General features: G+C 35.3%; 2 protein-coding genes and 1 long non-coding RNA gene across 4 annotated transcripts; 1 reads left to right on the forward strand and 2 right to left on the reverse strand.

The window, feature by feature from the left end:
• Positions 1-6,680: 6,680 nt before the first annotated feature.
• LOC108476629 (uncharacterized) lies at positions 6,681-7,784 on the reverse strand. The gene has a single exon (XM_017778901.1). The coding sequence runs from the start codon at positions 7,782-7,784 to the stop codon at positions 6,681-6,683; it is 1,104 nt and encodes a 367-aa protein (XP_017634390.1).
• A 2,807-nt stretch (positions 7,785-10,591) lies between these two features.
• On the forward strand, positions 10,592-11,353 carry LOC128295087 (uncharacterized). Its single transcript, XR_008285396.1, has 2 exons — positions 10,592-10,766; positions 10,955-11,353. It is a non-coding gene; the product is annotated as an uncharacterized LOC128295087 (long non-coding RNA).
• A 1,596-nt stretch (positions 11,354-12,949) lies between these two features.
• LOC108468619 (subtilisin-like protease SBT5.3) lies at positions 12,950-19,260 on the reverse strand. 2 transcript variants are annotated; one of them, XM_053030918.1, is made up of 12 exons: positions 19,146-19,260; positions 18,700-18,829; positions 18,486-18,595; positions 18,310-18,407; positions 18,062-18,226; positions 17,329-17,437; positions 14,995-15,529; positions 14,655-14,752; positions 14,292-14,537; positions 14,072-14,186; positions 13,765-13,978; positions 12,950-13,660 (listed from the first exon to the last, which is right to left on the reverse strand). In XM_053030918.1, exons 2-12 carry the CDS (start codon positions 18,781-18,783, stop codon positions 13,125-13,127), a joined length of 2,310 nt encoding a protein of 769 aa, XP_052886878.1. In that variant the 5' UTR covers positions 18,784-18,829; positions 19,146-19,260; the 3' UTR covers positions 12,950-13,124. The 2 variants fall into 2 exon arrangements, with proteins under 2 accessions (XP_052886878.1, XP_052886877.1); XM_053030917.1 differs by having other exon boundaries at positions 18,700-19,232.
• Between the last annotated feature and the right edge of the window lie 8,481 nt (positions 19,261-27,741).

Here is a 27,741-nt window from a genome sequence, read left to right on the forward strand (position 1 = left end):
ATTTCCTCCGCAGTCCAGTTGTTCAGAACACTTCCAGGCTCATAAGAGCGAATGCTTGCTAAGTCATGTTTCATCACTTTCTCTTCAGATATGACATTGATATTCAAATTTTTGATTGCGTCTTCAGCTGTTCCCTCTCTTGTCATCTTCAATTCAGGATAAATAACTCCATCCGACACAAATGTATAGGATATATGGAGAAAAGTGATTGATTCCTACTCGACTTCTGCCCCATTCAGTCGCGCTCTTCATCTCTTTTGCCTCATTTCCATCTCCTTTCTTTTCTACTTTACATCTGGCCTATACCCTAAGCCAAAGCGATCTTGTTTATCAGCCAAAATCGGTACCTCAACTCGTCCATGAAGATACTTTCCAAGTCCTCTTCCAGGCAAAGCTCCCTTTCCCACTGTTAATTGCAAGCTCATCCTCGTAACCTCAGATATTTTTGGCATTGGGACCCTGCCCCCTTCAATGATGAAAGTTGCATTTACAAACTCCAATGACCGAAAGGAACACTCAATTGCTTCATCATCATTTTCTATATATGGTGCACTACTAATAACAGATGCAATAATGTCCTCCTCATCATTTATCATTATCAAGCAGCCCTCCATCACCAGCTTTAACTTTTGGTGCAAAGATGACGGTACTGCCCCTACCGAGTGAATCCAAGGCCTCCCCAACAAGCAATTATAAGAAGGCGTAATATCCATCACAAGAAAATCTACCTTATATGTGTTTGGTCCGATCAGCAGAGGTACCTCAATCTTTCCCATCACTTTCCTCTCAGTGTCATCAAATGCCCTCACTATGTTCTGGCATGTCTCCATATGAGAGCTGTCAATTGGTAACCTAGTTAATGTGGACAAGGGAAAAACATTCAGTGCTGACCCATTATCAATTAATACCCCCGGCAGTGTATACCCTTCGCAACGAGTGGTGATGTGCAAAGCCTTGGTGGATCCCATGCCCCCTGGTGGTATTTCATCGTCACTGAAGGAGATGAAGTTATCGGCACTTATGTTACTGATAAGGTGGCCTAGCTTGTTCACTGAAATATCTTCAGCGACATAGGTCTCGTTCAAACCTTCATCAATGCATTTCGGTGAACCTCCGAGTTTTGGAGCGGAGCCAGTATCGATGTGCGTGCCGACTGCTTGTGCAATTGTTTCACAACACTATACTCACTGTGTTTTAGGAACTTCAGAAATTCCTTAGCTTCATCTTCAGTTACTGGTTTATTAACCAGTGGTTTTGTCCTCTCTTTCCCTTGTTCAATCATCATGGACTTTCTTTTTCCATGCTCGACCTTTGTACTTAGTATGCTGACCAGACTCTCTTCCCCTGGATATATCACATTACAATTGTAATTCCAAGGCACCCTTTTGTTATCCTTATACGGAAAAGCCGCGGGTCTCTAGATTACAACTCTCAGTGTAAATTTTGCTCCAACTTCATTAATTTTCGGTCGCGAAATGATCACCACTGGGTGATTGACCTCAGAAACCTTCTCTATCAACCACTCCTCTGAGGAACATACATCTTCTTTCTCAGTAAACTCAAAGAACTCCACTTTTTTATTGTCCATTAGAGCCTATACCAAGGCCCTAAATTCATTACATGTTTCTATCTCATGGTCCTCCTCTCCATAGAACTCACAATAGTTCCTTACTTCTCGGGATTTGCTCCCAAAGTCTTGCATAACTAGACCTCTCTCTATCATTTTCTTCAAAACCTTCCTCATCGGGGTTCTCACTTCTGCTACATCCAACTTAATTCTTCTCCTAATATTCTTGACCATTGCGTTTACCCTTTTATCAGTAGGATTGGGTAACGGATTTCCTACACCAGATGCATCATCAAATTTCACAATACCCATGTTGATAAGCCTTTCGACTACCTTTAAAAGAGGTGCAGTTCTCTATCGAGTGTCCCGCGATTCCAGCATGGTATTCACATTGAGCACTCGCATCATACCACTTGGGGTATGGAGGTTGCAGTGGTTTTAAATAAAAATGAGATACGACGTGTGCATCAAACAAACTTTTGTACAGCTCCCGATACGTTACTGGAATGGGAGTAAATTGGGGCTTCTCCGTGTTCTGCTTTGTATTGGGCTCCTGTCTTGGCGAAGCTTGCTGGCCTGTAGCTACCACTTTCGGTTGATTTACCATGATTGGTTTCGCATAACCCATATTCACATTGCTGACTTCATTTTCTTTCTTTTTCGGGCTTGACCTCCTGTTACTTTCCTCTGCCTCTATCTTTTCACACCTTATTGCATTCTCAATCATTTCACTAGACATAACTATATCCGCAAAACTCTTAGTTGCACTTCTCAACATGTGATTAATAAAAGGTGCCTTCAAGGTATTAATGAAAAGCATGGTAGTTTCTTTTTCCAACAGTGGGGGTTAGACTTGTGTAGCAATCTCTCTCTATCTTTGAGCGTATTGCCTGAAACTTTCATTCGACTTCTTCTCCATGTTTTGTAATGTGATCCTATCAGGCACTATGTCAATCACATGGCCATATTGTTTCATAAAGGCCTGCCCTAATTCTTTCCATGATTTGACTTGGGTACGACTTAATTGATTGTACCACTTAGCCGCAGCCCCAGCCAAACTATCCTGGGAACAGTGGATCAATAACTGATCATTATTGATATGACCAATTATTCTCGGACAAAACATCATGATATGAGCCTCAGGGCAACTAGTTCTGTTGTATTTTTCGAATTCTGGCATTTTGAACTTCGGAGGGAGTACCAGATCTGGGACCAAGCTCAACTTATTGGTATCCATTCTGCAATGATAATCAGCGCTTTCCAACGCCCTAGATTTTTCCTCCAACCACTTGTATCGGTCTTCTAGCCGCTTTGGAAATTCTGCTCCTGCCTTTCCTACTTCCGCGACCTCATCGAAGTCAGGGACTATAGGATTTGTACGATTGTCTTTGGGGTTAAAACACGAGCCCGTTGGAAAATTTAGCGGTACCGAAGTACCAGTCTGATATTGAGGTTTGATATTGACGGACACCTTTTGCGGAGGCACTAGGGTGTTTATTGGGGTGAAACCCGGAGGGTAAGTAAGAATCCCGCTATCATCTTCAGCATTGACCATAGGACTCTTCCCCTTTTCTGGCTTTCCAACTAGTAGCTGAGTCAGTTCGCTCATCATACTCTTCTGAGATTCCAGCATTTGATCTTTCATATCTTGCTAAATCTTAGCTAATTGCTCTTGCATTTGCGCTTGCATCTGTTCCTGCATTTCTTTTTGCATTTGCTCCAACTTTTCCAACTTTGATCCATAGCTTTGATTTTTTTCCGTATGTAGTATTGATGTTCCAAGGTAACTATAATATAATTTTTAATCAGGATTCTTTTGTGAAATTTAATGCACATGATGCGATGAGATGCAAATGCATGAAATGAATGCAAAACTAAAGAGACGCCGATTTTGATTCAATTCCATTTAAAAAAACTTTATTAAAAAAAAAATCTTTTACATAAAATAGATCACATATACAGCTTAGCCCTAATGCTCAAAGTTTTAACTTTCTTAAGAAGACAAGCTAGCTCATGCTCTAACTCATACTGCACACTTACGACATCAGCCTGAACGCTAAGGTCTGTAAATAATCAGCCACTTCTCGAATCTGAGCCACAGCTTCACCCATGATGTGATCTCTATCTCTGACCTGGTCCTGCGATTGACGGAGCTATTCCTTCCACTGCTCATTGTTCAACTCAAGTAATTCAATTCGAAGCTCACAGTTTTGTAGTGCAGTCTCGAGCTCTTCTACCTTCCCTTTCAGATCTTCAATCCTACTTAAGCTGGCTTTTAATTCAATATCAGAGTTACGACCAGGGTACTGATGTAGGGCCTTTTCTAGCTCCGCTACCCGAGCCACCAACATCTCTTTCTCACATTGGCCTTCAACCAAGCTCTTCTTTAAGGCACTTTTATGTGCTCGAGCATCATGAAACCTCTTCTCCCACTGATCATGTAACGTCCCCCCTACCCGAGACCGTTGCCGGAGTCAAGCAGGAGACATTACAAAACTTATCTTAGCACTTAAACAGTTTTCGTAGTAAACTATCCATCTGCGTCACAGTCGCTAAAAAAATCATATCTCGAGTTACGAAACTCGAAATCCAATTCCGTAAATTTTCCTGAAACTAGACTCATATATCTACTTACTAATTTTTTCTAGAATTTTTGGTCAGGCCAATTAGTACAGTTTATTATAAGAAGTCTCCCTGTTTCAGGGTTCAGCTACTCTGACCCTTGTGCACTTCGAATCAAATTTCTTCCTGTACAGAAATCCAATGACTATGCCATTTGTTTCAATTAAAATAGACTCAATAATGAATCCATACATATAAAGTTTGAGTCCTAATTCTTAATACACAATTTATGGTGAATTTCTAAAGTCAGAACAGGGAATCCAGAAATTGTTCTAACCCTGTTTCACCAAAACGTAAATATCTCATAAAATACAACTCTTTTACCAATTTTGTTTCTTCCATATAAAATAGATTCATTAAGCTTCAATTACATATTTTATTCATCATCTAATTCACTTTATACTATTTTTGGTATATTTTCAAAGTTGGACTACTGTTACTGTCCAAATCTGTTTTAGTATAAAATGTTGATAACTAAGTTTATAACATCTTCATTTCTTCTTTCTACAACATTTACCAACAATTCCTCTTATTACTCTTCACTAACATATCAAAACATACCATTCTTAAGGTTTTGGTAACATTTACAAAACATACCAAAATATCATTTAACAACTTAGATACTTTCAATATAACCAAAAGACATCCTAGGTACAATGCCATTTTCCAAAAGATAGAAACTTCACCAATTTGAGTTTGGGGATCGGCTTGTATGTTTGAGTCCTTATACTTTCATACCTAGCTGCATGCGAAACAAACCGTGCGCTGAGAATACTCTCGATGGTATTTCCATAAACAATAGCTTAATCAACTTTAAAACATGGTAATTCAAACACATTATTGCTATTATTCAATATCAATCAGACTTTAATAACCTTTACTTTATTTACCCTTATTAACATAACTCGGACACTAACGGATACACGGATCCAACCCACACTCCGGGATAAGCACATAGTGCTTCATCGAACAAATCCGAACTTTAACATTATAGTACACAAAGTACTTCATCGGAACAAATCCGAACTTTAACGATGAGTCGACACATAGTGTCTCATCGACTCAATGTCGGAATATCCCAATACTTCCAATTCCTATGACATGTCAACTATATCCGACTAGCCCGACACTCGTTAATAGGGTATTCAAAATCACATTCATTTCAATATGGTAAAAATACTTACCTCATTCACATTTTCATACAATATAAATATCAAATATAGCAATAACGATTAAGCTCGGTTTATAGAAATACAAACCACTATTTATCGAATTTAATCGATATCTTCGTTCACTTTCTTTTCCCTTCTTTGATGACGTATCCGATTGCTACGTTTGCTACTAACAATCATACAATTAAAATTCATCAATATACTAATTCATAAAACACATTTTCACTTTCTATCAAACTTTTACAAGAATTCCAATTTCGTCCTTTTCCATTACTAATCTTTTTCTTTAACTTAAGCTTCATATTCTCTTTTAATCAACTCATTAACAATTTCTAACTCATAAAATTCATTATAAAACATAAATTTTGAGCTCTATTCAACTTAATCCCTATTTAAACCTAACTTAGAATTCTTTTAATAAATCACTCAATTTTCACTTCTAACTTCAATTCCTATCAATTTAACCCATAAAACCTCAATTTATTCAACTAAATCAATATCTAAAAATTTTCTATTTTCTTCATTTTAACCTCATACATGTAGAAATTTGAATTAGGCATCCATAAATATAAAAATCATAAGAAAATGAGCTAAAACAACTTACCAATTAAACTTTAGGGCCTTAATCCTCAAATTTCCTTTTCTTTTTCTTTCTTTCTTTCCTTCTTTCTTTCTCACGTTTGCTCTCTGTAACTCTTTCTATGTTTCTTTACTCATTATTATTTATTCATTATACTATATTATATTATTATTAACCTATAAAAATATAAATTAACATGTGTAATAGCTATAACATAAAATATCTTATAGCTATTACACATATATACCAACTATTACACATGTTATATCATACATTCACACACATGGCACTTAGGGTCTAATTGCTAGATTAGTCCCTTTTACTTCTTTAATCTATAATTAAACTTTTATTCCTTATGCAATTTAATCCTTTAAACTAAATTCAAGCTACTTCACTTAATTAAACACTAAATAACCATTCAACTATAATTCATAAATATTTCTAATAAATATTCATGAATAAATTTCACGGAAACAGTACTCAAGACTCAATTTCCGATACCGTAACTTTCGGTTCATTACAGATCAGCTCTAGCCTTTTTCGCTTGAATTTCCTGTCGCCACTGCTCTGACGTCTTCCCCAACTCGGCAGGTCTCATCGACATACGTAGCTTCTTGTAATCAGTTTTCAAACTGTCCAGGTCTTCTTCAACCTTCCTTTTCCCTTTTTTCAACTTCTCGGCCTCGAGTTTCTGAATGTCAGTGTCCAATATCAAATGCATCTTTTCTTCCCCCAGCTGTTATATCTTTTTCCCTAACTCCGCATTTCTCTCTTCGAAGTCCCGTTTTACGATTTCAAGCTCGGAGGGGATTACTTGCAAATATTCTTCCATCGTAAGAACATCCTCCAAACTCAGCTCAGGGATATTATCATTAACTCTTTTACTCAACCACCCCTTGTATTCAGGAGTCTTCATTGGTCCAACAGCCAATCTCTTCATCCGGCTTGTCTGTTTCCAAGCATCAGAAATCTTTTGAACTTTCTTCTTATAATTTTTCTCCTTATAAGCGTACTCACTCTGGGCTAATCCATGTGTCACTGGTACAAACTGCCTTGACCTGTATTGTCTTAAAACGAGCAAAGGGGCATATCCAGTAGCTCCCCAAGTTCCAAGTAGGGGTACCCAATCAAAACTCCCACACCTACAGAGAATCTCATCAGGAACAAACCAAGGAGCTATCCACTCAACATTCTCTTCCTGAATATTTCGGAGAAGCGCAACCCAATTTTCTTCTGATATGTCATCTCTCCTAGACATGGCTGCTATCTCCTTTAACTGGAAGTAACTCTCAGAAAAAACCCGATAGGAAACCTTATCTACCTTCCAGAAATGGCTGTGGAACCAAGCCAACAATAACTGCACACACCCAATAAATCTACCTTCACTTGCCCTCTGACATGCACTCAAGGATTTGAATGTTTCAGCAAGAATTGAAGGCACCGGTGTGACCCCTTTATCAAGTCGATCAAAGAAATCAGCAACTTCTTCATCTATATGCCTTAAAGCCTTGGGGAAAATCACCAAACCATAGATACTTAAGGCGAAGACGTCAACTTTCCTCTTTGTATCTGGATGTGCCACGATCAGGTCCCTCAAACTTACCCAAGGAATGCACCTACCATCACCCTTTTGCTGAATTCGAGCTATAACCCATTGTTCACTCATCCCAATGATACTCATTAACATCTTTACAAAAGCTGGGGCACTAGCAGCCTTGGAATAAACTTTATCGACTTGAACCTTTGGACAACGAAGCAAAGCCGTATACTCCTCCACAGTAGGCACCAAGTCCACCTTCCCGAAGGTGAAACAACTGTACGCCGGGTTCCAAAATTGAGCCATAGCCCGAAATAAGTACTTGTCCACCTTGATATCGAGCGGGTAGGGTAAGTCACCATAACTTTGATAGAATAGCTGCTTGGTCTCATCATCCCAATGAGCCTATATATCCCTCAATTCCTAGAACTCATTTTAGGTCACGTTGATACGAGTGAAGCCCAACAACCCCGATGTATACCACTCAGTTAGGCTATCCATTTTCTCAAGTTGCATCTTCTCTGACCACATACGGACAGCCGCATTATCCTCTACTTTATCAAGGAATTCGCTCTCCATAACAAGCTTTCTAATTTAGCAACCGAACAGAAATCGACACCTCTTTAATATGAAATGACATGCAAAACATAATCACAACAAAACACAACAAGTTAGTACCGAAAAATAAAAATTTAAGCGAATAGAAAATAATTAAACACCTAACTGGGTAATCACTAGAGTTCAACATAGCTCTACCTAGGGCGGGCTCCTAGAGTTCACTATATGCGGCTCGGTTCTAAGAAAATGGTACCTGAACTAGCAGATTCCTCAACCCTCACCCATTATAGGCTCATGCGGATCGAGTTCAGTTTAGGGGAATACATTTCCCTATGGCTATGTGGAGGTGAAAACCTCACGAAGACATAGGTACGGATGTATCCCGGAAGCAGTCCACTAGCCCATGCGGAGGTGAAAACCTCACGAAGGCATAGTTTCTCACTCCCACTTAAAAAAGTGCAACCACAACGGTCATGCAAGATGATGCGAAGGGATATAAAAACTCAAAATGTAAAACACGAATAAAAATGACCAAAAACCATAAAACCCATAAAATGCAATAAAAGGACCGTATGTTAAAATCTAAATTTTAAATTTTCGACAAAAGGACAGAAAATAATCAATTTTACGGCTTGACTCTCTTATTGTTCCCCAGTGGAGTCGCCAAACTGTCGAAACCATTTTTAAAGAGTTTTGAAAAAAACGGGAATTGACTTTTAAAACGAAAGTTTGGAGTCGCCACCAATCTTTTTTTATTTAGGTGTGATCGGATCACCTTGAGGTTGATCATTTTAATAAAACATTTGATTTATTAAAATAATAATTTTAGGTATACAAAAGTTGAGAAAAAGGGTTCGGGAGTCGATTACGCACAAGGAAGGGTTAGCACCCTCGTAGCACCCAAAATTGGTACCAATTGATTATTTAATGTCCTATCGTTGAAAACTTAAAGAAAAATTGCCAAAATACGATTCCTTTAAAAATGTGTAATCACTCGAATTGGATTTCAAGATTCACTCGTTTCAAAGAAATAAAATACCACATCCAGCATGTTAGGACATGATATTTTAAGCTCCAAAAATTGAGATCGCCTCAAAATTTCCCAAAACACGCAACGAACTCTTAAAAGGGTACTCCGTTATTTAACAAAATGGAAAAAACGAAACCCAACACTTTAGGGCACGATTTCCCGAATTTCCCAAACACGAAACATTGCCTTGTTTTGAAAAAGTTTCCCAAATAAGCAATTATAAAATCGGCTCAAAATATATTCGCTTGGGTTACTTTAGATTAAAAAGCAGTAATATGACATGGACAGATAATGAGAAAAATACAAAGGATTAGGATACATGTAAAAGCGACATACCATATATTAAAAAACCAATATTCACATTTGAAGGCTAACGAATTAAAAGCAAATTTAAAGAAGTTCCAAGCAAATTAACACAGACAATATGTGGCAAGTTTTAAAACTAACAAACAAATAAGTGACATAGAAGAAATGCAATTTGGAATTATCAATATGCAAACAACCAAACATATATACAAATCTTAAAGTAGCATACATGAAAGATCGAAATAGATAAAAATAATTAAATAAAAATCATATATGAAATAATAATATTTGAATGAAATTTCAAAAGACATAATGTATATATAAAGAAAAGTGAGTAACATATAACATAGTATTTGTCAATCTAAATAAATAATATACATGAAATGAAAATTTTATATATAAAACAAAGATACTAGCATATGAAAGTATTCAAAATAAATATAATATACCATTTAAAATAGGATCCTTGGAAGAAGATATACATACATAAAATAATATAAAATCAATAATATATATATATATATGCATATAAAGAGAAAATAAAAAAAGAAATTTAAAGGAAATATTTACATAAAATAATAGGAAATCAATAATGCATACTTAGAGTAAAAAAAGTATAAGTTATGTATATACATGAAATAAAGAAAACTTAATATAAGTAAAGTATATAAATATAAAATAATATATGAAAGTATTTTTGAAAAAAACAAATAAATATGCACATGAAAAAGTACATTCTTATTTTGTTAAAATAATATATATAAAAATATATACGTCAATGTTGTTTAACAAAACTATATGTTAAAATAATATATTCTTATTTTGTAGGGAAAAAATGAATAAAACTTAATTGGAAGAAAAAGGGACAATTTATGAGCAAAGCAAACCATTTAAACAGAATTTTGGGCCAAAGTAAAATGCGCTCTAACATTTGGGGACTAAAAATGAAAATTAACCAAACCCCAAAACAAACAGCTTCAGCACGGACTAAGATGAACACTCGCGCAAATTCCTGGGACAATTTAAAAGAATTAAAGAAACCATGGAAGAGGCCCAATCAAATACTAGCGCAAAAGGGAAGGACTGGCCGCGCAAATTACCCATTTAAGGGGAACATGCGCAGAACTAGCCTGTCCATACACAGGCAATCTCTTTCCCTCCCCCAAAACTATTAAAATTAAACCTTTATTTTTTTAAAAATATTAAAGAACTTTTAGACCCAAATCCCCTTTTTAAAACCCCTTTTCCTTTTAACATTCACCCTTTTGTTTTTTGAAAAAATCTTAAGAACTTTTGAGATGCTCTCTCAACTCATGCACTCCTCTTCACCTTTTTATAAGACACCGTCAAAGGTCCCACATACCATGGCCGCCGACGACATGAGCACAACTCCGGTAAGACCTCTCTTTTATACTTCGTCCTTGTTTTGGATTCGAAAAAAAAGAGAAAAATAGAAAAAAAAAACAGAAGTAAAGTACAGTAAATGATCACCTTCAATAATATTCTTCTAGTTGTTCTTCTACTGATTTTGTGTTTCTTTTGTATAAAAAAAAAACATCCCTTTTACAATGAAAAAACGAAGGCTTTATAGCCAAAATACAAATAGTTTCTCCCTATTTCTTTGCTCAAGTCACAGGTATGGTGGACATGGGGCGTGGGTCATGCTACACGCTAGTTGGCCAGACATGCGAGGTGGAGTGCGTGGTGGTGGAGAACGTGGGTAGTGGCGGTTGAAGGGAGGCAACAAATCTACGGTTTCCTCCTTGCTAAAATGTTTTGTGGGCTAGGTTTTTTTTTTAATTTGGGCTTGTTTAATTTGAGTTTGTGGTTTGTATTTTGGGCCGGGTAAAATATGGGTTTTACAAATAGGATCCATGTGTTGGAATTTCATTATTACTTCGAAATTTCAGAACTAAATGGTGAGACAAATTTAATGATAAAATTATGATTCAAAATATTTGGATATTTTTTTCAACAAGAATCCGAGATTATGTAAGGTCACAGCCCCAGATCAAACCATATCAAAATTCCTTTAAATAAAATCTGACTGTTAGTGCAATGTTAGCTCAAGCCAAAACCAAGAAATAATATAAAATACTTATGGCTAAAATGCTCAGCTCAATGGATTCTGGATCAGAAGATGAGAAATCCTCAACATCTTCAATCAAAACAATGGATCTTGCAGACGATACCACATCAATAACTATCACCAGAACTAAGAAAAAATTATCATAATTTTGCAAAGACAAGAGATGAATGAAAGCAAAAACAAAAGATGAACAGGGGAGATTCCTGTAGAGCAAAGGCAGAAATGAACAGGAGTGATTTCCTGCCAAAAGCAACTAAGAATGAATAGTGAGATTCCCTGCAGAGCAAAGACAAAATGAACAAGAGAGATTTCCTGCCAAAAATAACCAAGAATGAACAGTAAGATTCCTTTCAAAAATTTTGTAATAAAAAATATATTCTCTACAAATTATAATAATAATTTGAAAAATAACTATGATGCAATCTTTGTAATAATGTAAGGGATTGAATTTCCCATAGAAAAATATTGTAAAGAGGCATGAGCCCTCTATAAGCTCTCAATTTTGTAAAAAAGGACACGACCTCAAACCCTCAATACAGAGATCAAAAATTTGTTTCTCCAAACTTTCTAGCTTTCAGAATTTAAAATTTTCAAACTATTAAAATATTTAATTTTCAAACAAATCAAATTTAAGTTTTCAAATTTTGTTTTTCAAATTATGACTTCTATCCACTTAATCCTTATATCCTCGGGATTATCTGGTTATATAATTTATTATTTTAATAAATTATTTAATATTTCAATTTTATTTTAATAATAAATTTTAAAATAATAATTTTAAATAATATTCTTCACATTATTGAAAATATTCAATATTAATATTTTAATAATAAATATTTATTACAATTATAAGTATATTAATAATAAATATTTTGTAGTATAAAGGTTAAAATATGTCATAAATCTATATATTATTCACAAATTTGCAATTTAGTCTCTGTACTTTTATTTTCAAGAATTTAGTCTCTCTACTTTCCAGATTTGAAAATCAAGTTCAATTGTTGACATTATTAAAATTTTTGGTAATTTTGTTGATGTTACATTTTAAATAAAAATGCTTACTTGGCATCATGTAATTAAAAATGACATTGTAATGAACCCGAACTTAACAAAATATAATATATGCAAAAATAATGTAAAATATAAATTTATTTAAATAAAATAAACCTAATGAGACAATAAAAAGAAAAAAAATCTTAAATGTATATTTGTTTTATTGAAAATAATTTTTATGAAATATTTTTAAAAAATTTATCAAACAACAAAAATATTTAACACACATTCATCAAAACACTATAAAATATTAACTTTTCCTAGAAAGTAAGCCATTTTTCAGAAATTATTTTTGGAAGTTATTTTTAGTGAAACAAACATATCCGTAATTTTATCTTAGAAAAACAAATATAAAGTAAACTCTGAAATTTAATTTGATTGGCAAGTTAAAAAAGTAAAAGGAAAAATAAGAAGGAAAAGATGGAAAAGGTCTGATTCATCTAACTGGATTTCAATCATTTATTATTTGGCCTTGAAGAATAATATAGAACACATTGAAGGCCATGCCTAATGCAAATTAGAGGTAGCAACCAATGGGTTAAATCCAGGGATTAAAAACTTAATGCTAGCCCAAGCCTCTTTTTTTTTTTTTTTGACAGCTTTTATACTTTTAGACTGCCTTCACTACTATAGGACTCCTAACATAGTGTACATGATCTGACCATATCAACTGCCCATATACATATTCCTTAATTGCTTCACCTTTTTTAACCTTCAGGCTAACTATGAATGTCTTATCTTCGCCAACCTTTTTGAACTTCAAATTTTTCGGCTTAACCTTAACCGAAATTCCGACTGGTTTCTGCACTTGAGCTCTGTAAGTGCCTGGTGCTCCTACATTTTTAACAGTCCTGGTCACTGTAATGGATCCAACAAGGTTAGGGATAGTGATTGAAGGGTAGTTGAAGTTGGCAAGATTGATCGAACCGGGGCACTTGTAGTTGTCCTGCGAGAATGTTGATATTAGTGTGTCGTTGTACCCCAATGTGCATAGAAAGTTTAGGTAATCCTTAGTGGATAAGTCATAAACAAGTCCCGGATCCATAGCAAAGTTTGGTTGTATATGTCCCGATCCATAGCTGAACGGTCCGGCTTTGATGTATGATGCATTTAGAATCGGCTCGTTTGCGTTATCCAATGTGGTTGCTGCAACATGGGGGAATGTAGGGTTTATTCCGCAATCATAATCTTAATGAAAATTCAAGAACTAGAAACCCAGGGTTTATTCTTCAAGGTAACAGGTTTCTTACCACTGGTCATAATAGCTGATTTGATTGCTGCAGGGCTCCAATTAGGATATCGGGTTTTAAGAAGGCCAACAATGCCTGAAACATGAGGACATGACATCGAAGTGCCTGATACTGAGTTAAACTGAACTCGGCGCTTGTCGAAATCTTCATTTGTTGGCCCTTCTGCTTCTGTATAGGCAGCTATTACACTCACTCCTGGTGCAGTGATATCAGGCTGAATATTGGATACAAAAATACCGAGTATGAGATGCAATTTAGCAGATGAGAAAACAAATATATATATATAGTTGCTGCTGGTAGCAAGTACCTTGAGGATCTCAGGTGTGATGGTATTAGGTCCCTTTGATGAAAATGCAGCCATAAAGGGGGCTGGCTTTGTGCCAATTAGGGTGGTCACGGGCATAATACGAGCCATGGGATTCCTGTTCCCGATATCCATACATAGTCAGTGAACGTCTATTACTGTTGTCATATAAGCTCACAGAATGACTCGTAAGGGTAACATATTTATTGATCCTCGCACTTACTTTGTTGAATTAATGTAAGCGAAAACAGCAAGACCATCAGTGTAATTGATATGTGAAGCCGGGAGTAGATGAGCATCGGCAATAATTTCATTCCCTGTGAGAAAGTCATTCGCAAGAATCATGCCAACAGCGCCAGCCAGAGCTGCTTGCTGACCCTTGTCCACCCTCGCATTCTTCCCTCGAAGACAAACCAAGATCTTTCCAGTCACCTTTTTAGGATCAAGGGCACCAGCCTGGCATAATGTTCTGCATGATGTCTACAAATCAGCATATATATATAAAAGATAATGAGAAGAGAAGATACGTATAACAGTTGTTATAACTGAAACCAAGGTACACTATTTACAAGTGTTATATCCTTACGCATTTTGAATGGAGGCATTCGCCAACTTAGCATCCGCTGCACTTAAAAGAGGGAAGAACTTCTTGTCTGGCAAAACTTTAGATGATAAACTTTGTCCCTTCAAAAAGGAAACATAAGTATTTATAAGTGCTGGATGAAAACATATGAAGCATGTTATGAACCAAAAATCTTAAGTAGTAGTTTGCTTTCTCTCTATTTTTGTGTTTAATTTTGCATTCAATTGGATGATTATGTTGCTACTTTTTATTCTATTAGTCCTGATCGCATTTCGACTTATGTTTGACGATATTTATCATTTTGATCTTCAGTAACCAGACTTCAAGGAAGGGAAGAAATAACCTTGTAGTGCATATTGTTGCCAAGGACAACAACACTACGAAACTCCCTATCCATTGTGCTGGCTCCGACCGTTATCTGCCATGGTGCAATGTTGGAGACAGTCCCATCAGCAGGTCCTGAATTTCCAGCCGAGCAGACCACAACAATTCCATGCTTGATAGCATGAAAAGAACCGATCGCAACGCTGTCATTGAAAAAGGCAGTAGGATCTCCTCCCAGAGAAACTGACAGCACGTCGACACCATCCTGAATGGCCACATCAAAAGCTGCCAATATATCTGCATCAAAGCATTCATTTCCTGAAACTGGTGGCCAGCACACCTTGTATGCTGCTACTCTGGCTCTAGGGGATCCACCTTTTGCGGTTCCTTTGCCAAAACCGAAAACACTTGCCCTGGGTACCATGTTACCACCAGCAGTCGATAAGGTATGTGTTCCATGACCTTCTTTATCGCGTGGAGTATCGAATGACGAGTTGAGTTTGCCAACAACAGATGCATAGCCTTTGTTGAAGTACCTCGCTCCAATTAGCTTCCTTTAACATAAATCCAACAATTTAGGCACTAACATGGTTTAGAAATGCTAGAAAGAACACATATCATCAATAAACAAACTTAAATTTCGATTTAAATACCAACTTTATAAACCTAAACTACCTTCAGGAAAAGGGACAGTAGCTTTTTCCAGGATAAAAAAGACACCATAACAAGACAACAGCATGATAAAAATAACATTTCAACCCCAAAAAAAAAGGAGAAAGGTGATCTGAACAATGACAGCAAGGGAATATCAGAATAAGTATGAATATTTTATGCAATTGCAAGTTGCAAGCAAAGCAGTGCACGCATGCATGTGCCATTCAAGCTGCCAGAAGCTTTGTGTCACAGTCAGTGCGCTGAACCAATCACCTATACTGGCCCGAGCTTTGAGTCTCGGCCCACGACACTTTGCTGCTAACCGTGAAAAGTGAACCGTATTAAAGCAGATTATAGGGGATCTATAAAATGCCGGCTGACTATTGTGTGTCTCAAAGGTTTTTTTGGACTTGTCCAAGAACATGAACCTAGATCTTAAACAATTCAATGGCTTTCAAATTTCATTATATTTTATGTTTTTTAAATGGCAACATAAACAATTCTTTGCTGTCTTGCTTTTAGGCAACAAAGTGTTTAACTATATAAGAATATCAGATTAAACTATTCTGTCATTAGTGTGGAAGGGTAATACAAATTAGCTCATTGTTTGAGATTTTCAAACAGGTTGTGATAAACTATAAACAAAAATTTTCAGAATACAGTCAATTTATTTAAAAATATATATATTGCTAATATTTAAATCATACTCCATTGCAATACAGAGAGTCTTGCTTCACAGTGAAAAGCAACCCAAGAATTAAAAATTGCTCACTTACCAAAAATATATAACATGAAATTCTTTTTATATCAAGTAAACAATTTTAAACACATGACTTATTTTCATTGACAAATGTGAGGGAGAAAATAGGTGATAAAAGAATCTTATCTAGATTTTATCCACTTACAGACACTTCATTTTTTTAGTAAGTTTAATGACATAAAAAAGGGGTGGCTGGAACTGAATACTGGTTTTTAGACTAAAGCCTCAATGGTCCTACGGATGGAATCTATGTTATTCGGATTCATGTGTGAGTGTCTGATATCTACCCCGTATTAGAGCATTTTTATTTTTTCAGAGTCATATTTCATTCCTATATTTGAGTAGGTGTTGAACTTGAGTCGGATACAAAATAAAGTCATTGGAATTTTAAACTTGTATCTGTGTCTACTAGAAAAGGTGAACCATTATTTGTTCCCATGGAACTTAAACCACAGTATACACCCTTTTCTATTTGTGTTGAGTTTAAAATTCAGACCCCTTTTTTTTTAAAAAAATTCACTAACTCTTAGATAAAGTGGTACCCTCAGCTTTACCATGAAATTCCAAATAGCTATGCTTTTTATATTTATATTTATATTATTACAGATACCGGTCCATCCCCACCATCAAATTGGAACTGATGAAGATTCCTACATTACCTAAATTTCACCTCTGCAGTCTGCACACATGCCACATTCTTTCTGGGTTCACAACGATGGAGACATTTCCACAATTAAACCCTACATTATGCAATAACTAAGGGTTTCTATTAAGGGCATTCTTAGAACTGGGTTTTTAGCTACTTTCCTTTATCAAATTTAAACACAATAAGTGGTAAGAAGACAAAATGAACATCATCCTTGAAAAAGGTACACCACTGCCATGGGCGTGGGATGAAAGGTGGGGATGGCAGGGGAAAGAAACAAATAAAAAACAGACCTGTTGCAGTGAAATCCAGCATCTTTCTGATTTTGACAAATTCCCTTCCACTTTGAAGGAATCGGTCCATACCCATCATCACTGAAACTTTTTGATTCAGGCCAAACACCTTAGCATAAAAGCCAAAAATAAAAATAAAAATCAATCCCCATTCAACATGCGTTAATGGCTGTGAAAGTCAAAGCCTTTCACTAAAATACAAGCAAACCATGGGCAATATTCATCTTTGATTTCTTGTTTTATTGCACTACCTTTCAATCCTTGTCCTACCCCATTTTCTACTTCGCGTTTTTGCTATCTATTCAGTATTTAATTTTTGTTAAGCTGCCTTATCAATGGAATAGCTACATTATACATTTATAATATAGACGCTTCAACATGCACGAACAGGCAGTGGGACTAGAATATGACTGCATCTCAGGTTCATGGATTGGGAAAATCACCATCTATCATAATTTAAGCTACGTGTATGGTATATTTATACCAAATTGTCTATTTACATCATTATCTTAATTCCAACGTTGTAAAAAGCAAAACCCTTTTCTTTTTATTAAGTTCAACTTTCCAAATTAAAAATTATTAATATGTTAGATCCAATCTGTATTCATTTATGAGTTTTGTCATATGGGAACGAAGTTAACTGATAAAACAAACAAAACACATTGTCCAGTCAGTTCATGTAGTTATTATTTACAAGACCGGTAATCATATGAAAGATTAAGATGTAACTCACCAGTGTCAAGGTTTCCGATGATGGTGTCTTCACCGTATCTGGTTTTGTTCCAGATTGAGTTGGATGGAACGACACCGTTGTGATCCAAACCAAGGAAATCCCAGGATCGCGTTGTGTGTAGCTTTCTTCCCTTGTTCAAGAACAGTGAAACTACTTTCGGATGCCCTGCGGATAAAGAGTTTTTTTAACACAGTTTCTCGGGAAAATTGAAGCAGAGAAGAAAAAAAAAAAAAGAAATGGACATTTACTTGCGATCTGAGCTGCTACTTCATCGTCTAAATGGGCAGCGAAACCATTGATGTGCCTTGTGTAAGAGTAAAAGATAGCTTCTCGAGCATGCTCATGGCTGTTTCGAAACAAATCATTCAAGATGTAAAGAAAAAAAAATAGCTTCAAATATGTTTACTCCACGAAACGAACTTACCCGCCGAGGAATGATCCGAGAAAATGGTAGTGAGATTCCGTCACAGCATCGAGATCAACCGATGAAGATTGGATTCCATGCGAATGACCTCCCAAGTATACCACATATGACTACATAAACAACAACCAACAAGGAAATTTTGCTTTTTTCTTCAATAATCATTGTAAGCACCATTAATGGAAGAAAAAGGTGGGGGTTGAATCGAAATGCTTACCCTTTTGACAGCAAATGCGGGGCTCTGCAAAAAGGAGAAAACAATAAAGGAAACCAAACAAAGGATAGCATTTGAAAGTCTCATTTGCTTGGCCTGCAGCTTGTTCTGTATCACCTCTGTTCCAACCCCTCTGTTTATATAATAAAGTAGAATGGAACAGGGATATTGGAGTTGTGTTTATGACACTGTCTTGGAATTAATTAAAAACAATTTTTAATCATAATAGAATCTCAATTCTGACTTTTGAAAGTAAAATCATTAACATGTGAACTCCAATTGCAGGATCTAAATGGCTATGGCAGACTTATTTATAATCGGTTTATGAGTATAAATGAAACAGTAAAATAACAATTTTAGCGTGATTTTGGTTTGAATGTAGATTTGGAGTTGACGGGGCTAAACTTGACGACGATTAAAAAGAAAAAAGGATGGGTTTGTAGCAATACCATTAACCCTGCTTGTATGTTGAAGATAACAAAATTGACAATTATGAGCTGAAAAACATGTTTCTTTATTTATTTTTATTGAGCAAGGGAGATAGGAAGGCTAGACTTCGATATAGGGTCAAGAAGAGGAGTCAAGCATGTGTCAGCTGGCCGTCCGATGGGGCCACTTAAACACTCAACTTTGGACTAGTTGCTTTTGTCTACTTATTTGATGCCACGATCCAATCCATATCAAGAAATTATATTATATATATATTCGTATGGTATTATGATTGGTTTATAAGTATACATAACATGGTCCAAAGAGATGCTTTATTTAGCATTGAGATTAAGTTGAAAATGGAGGCAGGAGGCTTACTTTATTTTGCCTTTTATTGTTGTTTAGAAGTCAGCGGTGAGGTGGGTGAATATGAGTTTTCACTTCATTGTATGCCATTTGACTAATTGTAGTACAGATATTGGGCTAAGTCAATTCTAATATTATGGCTATCCCTATTGCCAAAAACAAAATATTACCTCTATTCCACAACTCTTTTCTTAAATTAAAATGTTATGAAGGTATTTTATCCTTTTATTTAAAAATTAATAAATTAATATTTATATTTAAGTGTTTAAACAATCGGTTCGATCTAAAATATTTTAGTTAATTCAATTGGTTAATTAAATTAACCAAAATTTATATATTTTTATTTTTGATTAAAATAAGTATAAAACATATAAAAAATAAATTGCTAATTTTTATTTTTTAATAGTTAAAAACATATATTATTTATTATTTATTCGGTTAATATAAAAATTATAGTTCAAAAATACATTACTAATATTAAAAATATATTATATATAATATACATTATTTATTTCGGTTAATTACGATCGAATTAATCGATAACCAAAATTCTAAAAAATCATTAATCGACTTCCAATCAACTAAATTCAGCCACCAACCGATTAATTGAATTAGATCGGTTCGATCAATTAATTTGGTTTTAATTGAACTGTGAACACCCTTACTTATACGTTAGGTCAAAAAGCAAACTAATCATTTTACTGTTAAAAACTGACCCCTTTACATTAGCATGTCACGTGTTATAGTCTAGTTATTCTATTGTTAGGGTCAATTTTAACCGCATAAATGAATAAAAATTTTAACAAAAAAATTAATTTATTTTTTATTTAATACACAGAGACTAATTTACTCATTTTATTTAATAATAGGATATGAAGCATTTATGAAAATTATCTGAGATGATAGTGTAAATACTCACAAGTGGCCACCCTTTAATTGACATGTGTACATTCAAAGCATTTAATATATTTGATCAAATTTGTATTTAGATGTCAAGCATTTAATTTTATTTATTTATTTACTTTAAAATTTTAATTCAAGTAATCTGTACGAATTTGTAAATTACTAAATTTCCTTCTTAAAGTTGCCAAATAAATATCCTTATTCTTATATAGTAAATACAACTAATCACATATATACACTATAGTAGGATATTGAAGCATTTATGGAAATTATCTTAGCTGGCTGCGTAAAATATTGACAAGTGGTCACTCTCTTTGTAACAGTCCGATTTACACCTTAATCTGAACGGTAGTTTCAGGACCATGAATTTGAGTTAGAAAAATATTTAAATATTATTTTTCGTATTTATTATATATGAATTTGCATGTGTGAAAATTTCGTATGAAAATTTGATTGTTTGTGTATTTAATTTGATAAAAGGACTTAATAGCGTAAGTTGAAAACTTGATAGTTTAATTCATAAAGGTCGAATTGATAGTGGCTTTTTAATATGGAGTATTTATGTTGCAAATAATCCTTTATATTAGTGATGGCCGAATGTACCCTTAATGTATATGTTTATGTTATTATTTTTATAAGGTTAAATAAGTAAAATATGTTAAATGTTAACATATAATATATTAAAACATAAAATAAAAATTATATTCATCATATTCCATCACCGAAACTTGATAAAAGAAAAAGAATCAAGAGCTTTGTGATTTTCGACCAATTTCAAGCTTGATTCAAGGTTAGTTTGGTTTCGGTTTTTGATAATTTTTACGTTTTTGAGATCATTGCTTCGAGTACTACCCGACCCATGCTTGAATTTTTTATTTCGGTGAATATTTTGAGTTATGCCATTGATGAATATTTGTGTTTTGTGATGTTTGATGATGAAATATCAAAAATATGTTTTAGATTAACATGTTTTGTATTGGAGTTTTTGATGATTTTTAGTTAATAGGACTAAATTGAAAAAATAATAAATTAAAGGACTAAAATGCAAAATAATTGGAATGTATGGATTAGTATGGACATAAGGAAGATTTGGCCTAGCTATGATGTGATGAGATTGTGAGTATTTTGTGTTTTATACAATTAGGACTAATTTGTAAAAAGTATGAAATATCAGGGGTAAAATGGTAATTTGCCCATTTATGTGTTTTTGGATTAAATTGAATGAAATTGTGTTTAAATGAGGTTAATTTGAAATTATATAGATCAAGAACAAAGGAAATCAAATTTGGATCGGGGAAAGACAAAAATAGTCGAATAGTCGATTTGTAACGTCTGTCGATATCCGAGGTAAGTCTTTAAGTAATTAAACATGGTTTATTTTGAACATAGAATGTTTTACTGTGATGATTTGAATTTTATAATCTATTAGTATAATAGCCGAATGTGATGTATCATTGAATTATTGTGATTGAGTTTCATTTGACTGATTTAAAACCTCTAAAAGTGGTATGTGTTACATAGAATATTGTATAATTCAATATATGAAATGTTGTGGAATGATTCTATATTTGTGATATTCGGGCTTTAAGCCTAGCAAGCCTTGTGCTGGTGACTTTGATCGGGCTTTGTGCCTAGTAGGCTTAGTGCCGGTGAATAAATATCAGACCTTGGGTCTAGCAGGCCTTGTGCCGGTGGGTGATTTAGGTTTATGCCTAGCAGGTTTTATACCGGTGATTTGTTTTCAAGTCTATAATTATAAGAATTCAAGTTATTGTGGATATTGAGCAAATGAAATTGAGCTAAATTTTGCATTGTATATGTTCAGCCAAAAAGGTAAGTACATGTGAGCTTATATTGAACTTGTATATTCAGTTAAATGTGAAGTTAACTTGAATGTGCATTTTCGGCCATATGTGACGTACTATTGAATTTTGAACTATAGGTCACATGTGATGTTATGATGAACCTTGTATATTCGGCTTTATATATAAGTGTCTATGTGATGATATAATTGATCTTGAGTAATTAGTTATATATGAAATATTTATATGGTATTATATAATTGATTGTGAACATTTGGCCAAGGTATTTTATTAAGATAAAGTATAGCATTATAAATATAATTTGTTTGAATATGTGAATGTTCGGAATTATGTTTTTGTTCAGTAATGCCTTGTAACCCTAGTCCGACGACGGATATGGGTTAGGGGTGTTACACTCTTTAATTGACATGTGTACATTCAAAGTATTTAATATATTTGGTTAAATGTAACTCTCCAAAAATTTGAGTGTTTGATTGTTGGATTTTATTGTAATTGAGTCCATGTATCTGTGATTATGTGGTTTGTTTATGTGTTTGAGGTCAGGGATTTGAGATGCGGTTTTAGAGGTTTTGCTATTTTATTTTAACTAACCTCTATTTCTAAGTCATTGACTTAGATTTTATTCTGTCTGAATTAATGTTAAGAATGAGCTTATTGGTTCAATGGTTAAGTATTTGTATACCCTCTAGTCTTATGTTTCAGTCTTGGTGTGCACGTTAGATAATATTTTTGCTTAATGTTGGAGTTGTGATAAGTGGTTAAATTAAATTAAACGTTCCTTTTTCTCCCTGCTTTTCCATTTCTCTCTCTTTTTTTTCCTTTCTTTTTCTTCTTTCTTTCTTTGTCTCTTTCCTTTTGAGTTCTTTTTCTTTTCTGTTCATTCGCTGCTTAGATTCATACATCTTGTTTGTTGTTGTTGTCGGGTAAGTTTATGTTCTGTTAATTTCTTGTGCTCATTTGTTCCCTTTTGGAAAAAAAAACATTAGTTGTTGTCTTTCTTGCCAAATGTAGTTTTTTGCGTAAACTGTTCGAACCTTTTGATTGTATGTTTAGTTGTTGTCCTTAGGGGAAGGTCTCGAAGATAATGATCCATCTAACGCTCTAAATTCGTGATTGTAGTGGTGCGGAGGTAATACGCGATTTAGGATTTTCTCGTGTCGAAATGTTTCGAAAATGTTGGTTGTGTGATAATCTTAGTGTTATTTCAAATTATCACTTAACTGGTTATGGATTGTTCGTTTTAGGTCTTGGGAATCTTCTGCATTTTTTCAGCTTTGAAACTACTTCAGGTGCGTACTAAAAACTTGAGCTTTTACGAATTTCAGATGTCGAAAAACATGGTTGTAGACGCTACATGGCCGTGTGCCAGGGCGTGTGGTAGGCTGTGTAATTCACTGTTCACTAGGGAAGAGTCACACGGGTAAGGGACACGGGTGTGTGTCCAGACCGCGTGTGGCCATGATAGTGCAGGGTTCACACTGGCCAAAGACATAGGTGTGTGTCCAGGCCGTGTATGTAACATCCCGAAATAGGGCCTAGTCAGAATAGTGGTTTTAGGACCACAAATCCGACATCAAAATATTTATTTTATGATTATTATGAGGCCTAGAATATGAATATATGCATGTGTTAAAGTTTCATGAAGAAATTCTAAGTATAAGATGTCCAATTGGAAATTAGGGACTAAATTGAATAAATTGCAAAACTTGATTTCTTGAAGCAATTTGTATGAAATTGCTTTGGGTTATGAATTAGAAGGTCTTGCAGAGCAATTTTCCCAAATTCTAAATTTTTGGACAAAAATGGGCTTGCATGGATGAAATTTTAAAAAAATAGTATAAGGGCATTTTGGTCATTTGTCATTTTAATGAATTAAAATGGGAAAAATCAAGCCAAAATCAGCCATTTTCTCCTTCATCCAGCTGAAAATTTGAGGTTCTCCATAGCTAGGGTTTCAAGCTTTCCAAGCTCAATAGTAAGTGCTCCCAAGCCCCGTTTTTCATGCTCTTTGTATTTTTGAAATCCCGGTAGCTTGCTCTCTCCATTTCTACCCATAATTCATGTTAGGGTTCATGTTTAAAAATTTACCCATGCATGATTTGCTTGTATTTTGATGGATTATGGAGGAATATGAAAGATGAATGTATATTAAACATCTTTTCCTAGTTGATTTTCATGAAAAACCCTTATAGGAACTATTTTGTAAAAGATGTAAATGTGTGGTAGAAATGAGAAAATAATGGATAATGTGGGCTACCATAAGAAGGAAAAGTGTTTGGCTAGGCTTGGGTAAGATAGAAAGTGCATGTGTTTCATTATACGAGCCTAAGGACTAAATCATAAAAATGTGAAAGGTAGGGGCAAAATGGTCATTTGGATCGAGGGTAGATATTAAACTTGAAATGCATAATGTAGTGAATTAATGAATTAATTTTGTTGTTATAGACCCCGAGAAACAAATTCCGGAGGTCGATCGTGGTAAACGTAAGGTTTTGGAATGACCGAAACGTAGCTCCGAAAAGAATACCAGGTAAGTTCGGATAACTTAAAATAAACCCCTAATATGCATAATTGAATGACTTATGAATGCATGATGATTGCAATTATTATTAGCCTGAAATATCATGAAAATGCATATTTGATGGTAACATGTGAAAAATGTCTCGGATGAGGTTGGCAAAGGGAATTCGATGGATAAACCCTCATTGATATGTGTAAAGAGATCCTACATGTGTTGCAGTAAGGATTTAGCCTGGACGGGTAATCTGTGATCTCGAGTATAGAAAGGATCTAACCCGGATGGGTGTTCCTTGAATGATCGAGTCTCCCGAAGAATATATGTGCATTGAGGATTTAGCCTAGACGGGTAATCCTATTAGGGTCTGAATTTAGCCTAGACTGGTAATTCAAATCCGAGCTCATTAAGGGTGTTTGTCGCTATAAAGGATTTAGCCTGGACTGATAATCCCGACATCACCTTATGAGTTTATGATATGGGGGATTTAGCCTGGATTGGTAATCCTGCCATGAGATGTGAGGTTCGCAGGAGTGCATATATGTGAAATGTTCATTCGTAAGAATTGACGGATAATGGGTATTTCATCGAAATTTTCCTAGAAACTCAACGGGATTAATATGATGTATGTCAAAATAAGATGATGAATGATGAGCTTATCTACATAAATTACATGATGCTTTGTTATGTGACTAACTTATTGATTGAGTGCATGTGATAGGAAATCATTTCATAATTGATGATTTCATGATTTAAGTATGGTTGTATGCTAATTACTCGGTAAGTTTACTTTCTGGTTATTCGAGCTTACTAAGCATGAAAATGCTTACCCCTTTCTTTTTCCCCGTCTCGCAGAGCTCGAGGACTCATAAGGACTGGAAGACGATTGGGGAGTCAACACACTATCAACTAGACAAGCTTTGGTATAAAGACTTAGTTTATTTTGTTCAATGGCATGTATAGTATTTTTGAGTATTTTGTTATATGTGTCATTTGATTTTCCAAATGAAGGCATGTAAAAAAAATATTTATCTCTTTGTATATGGCCATGAAAATTGACTTAATTGAAGTAGGCTATGACCTACAAAATTATGCATGGTTTTAATTACAAGTGATGGGTTGTTACCAATTGGCAATGAGTTACACGAACGAGCCAATTTTGGATGAATTAAAGTGACGTAGAAACCCATAACACTAAATGGAAAATAACCTTTTATGTGAGAAACCAATGATATGAGGTTTCCATACAACTAGCTTTATTAAGATTATTTACAAGTGTAAAATCATATTTTCTCTCAAACTTGGTAACCACTAAGCCTAAGTAGTAGAAAGGGGTGACTAAAGGCTTGGAAAATAGCCTATTAGAGTCCACATGGTTGGACACACGGGCGTGTGTCTAAGCCGTGTGTGACACACGGTTCTCTCCCATGGGTGTGTGCTATGGTTGTGTGTCCCCTGGACTTAAAATTTTAGCTCAAAGTTGTATACGGGTAGGCCACACGGGCGGGCCATGGCCGTGTTCAAATGATAGTGTCGTCCACGGATAAGCAGCACGGGTGTGTGTCCTGGCTGTGTTAATAAGTCAGTGTTGCCCATGGTTAAAGGGCATGGGCGTGCCCCAAGCCTCACGGGCGTGTGAGTCCCCACGACCCATCTACACGGGCGTATGCCTCTTTATGTTACAAAAAATTTTCTAAGGAAACTAAGATTTATCGAACGTGCTCAATTTGTCCCGCATTTCCTTTAGGTATGTTATAGGTCTCGAAGGCCTATACAAAGGACGAGATATACATGATCGAAAAGTTTTAATTTCAAGTGAAATTTTGTGACCCGAGTTAGTATACTGAAAGTGTAAAGTTCCGGTAATGCCTCGAGCCCTGTCTCGGTGTTGGATACGGGTAAGGGGTGTTACATTTATTGATATCAGAGCTACAGTTTAGTCGGTTCTAGGACTACCGTAGAGGATGTTAAAGTTGCTATACATGTCATTATTCGAATGTTGATAGTGTGACGTCTCCTAATTGTTTAAACTGTTTTGAATATAGTGAATGTCTTCCAATCAAGCACAATATGAGTCTGAGGCAACCAAGAGCCATGCTCCAGCTTCCGTACAGTGAGCTGTGTCTAGTAGTAGTAGAAGTCTGATGTCAGAAGGTCGAGAAGAGGCCCGAGCTGCCTTCTTTGATATGGTGAATGAATGGTTTGGGGATTATCTGAGATATCGCCCCAATATAACAAGACTTCCCCCGCCCCCTAACCAACCGGATAAGGATGTGCCACAAGGTATGGCACTAGTGAGAATTGATAAAGCCCTTGTAGATAAGCTTAGAAAGTATGGGGCTGAGGAATTCAGAGCTAAAGTTGATGATAATGCTGAAAGAGCTGAGTTCTGGCTCGAGAATACTACGCGGGTGCTAGATGATTTGTCATGCACACCTAAGGAATGTTTGAAGTGTGCTGTGTCCCTTTTGAAGGACACTACATACAATTGGTGGAAGACCGTATCCTCGGTAGTGCTGAAAGAAAATATTACTTGGGATTTCTTCCAAGCAGAGTTTAGGAAGAAATATATTAGCCAACGGTTTTTGGACTCGAAGCGAAAGGAGTTCCTGGAACTCAAACAATGGAACAAGACTGTAGCAGAATACAAGAGAGAGTTCGTACGACTAAGTCAGTACACAACTGAATAGGTCCAAACTGAATCGGAAATGTGCAAACACTTTGAGGAAGGTCTGAATGAGGTTGGGGTCTTAGAAATAAGGGAGTTTGCCTCATTAGCCGATCGAGCCAAGAAGGCTGAAGAACTTAATAATGAAAGAAAACAAGCTAAGAGAGAGGATCGAATTGCGAGCAAGAGGTCTAGCAATAAAACACTCTCGTTCTCCACGAAGAAGGCCAAGAGCCTGCATGAACTCTCCACTTCGTCAGTGGGATATTCGGGTAGATCGAGAAGCTCTAAATGACGAGGTCAAAAGTCTTCCTCCCCGATGGTGACTAGTGTGGGGAGTG

This window comes from Gossypium arboreum, chromosome 7 (assembly GCF_025698485.1).
Source record: "Gossypium arboreum isolate Shixiya-1 chromosome 7, ASM2569848v2, whole genome shotgun sequence".
NCBI classification, from domain to species: Eukaryota; Viridiplantae; Streptophyta; class Magnoliopsida; order Malvales; family Malvaceae; genus Gossypium; species Gossypium arboreum.

Bases quoted from the DNA above. Each gene is read 5' to 3' on its own strand.
- LOC108476629 (XM_017778901.1), bottom strand. From the start codon at position 7,784: ATGGCTCAATTTTGGAACCCGGCGTACAGTTGTTTCACCTTCGGGAAG.
- LOC108468619 (XM_053030918.1), bottom strand. From the start codon at position 18,783: ATGAGACTTTCAAATGCTATCCTTTGTTTGGTTTCCTTTATTGTTTTC. The intron at 18,596-18,699 runs GTAAGCATTTCG...TTGTTTATGTAG, and splicing joins CCGCATTTGCTGTCAAAAGG to TCATATGTGGTATACTTGGG. The intron at 13,979-14,071 runs GTACTTGCTACC...TCCAATATTCAG, and splicing joins TCACACCTGAGATCCTCAAG to CCTGATATCACTGCACCAGG.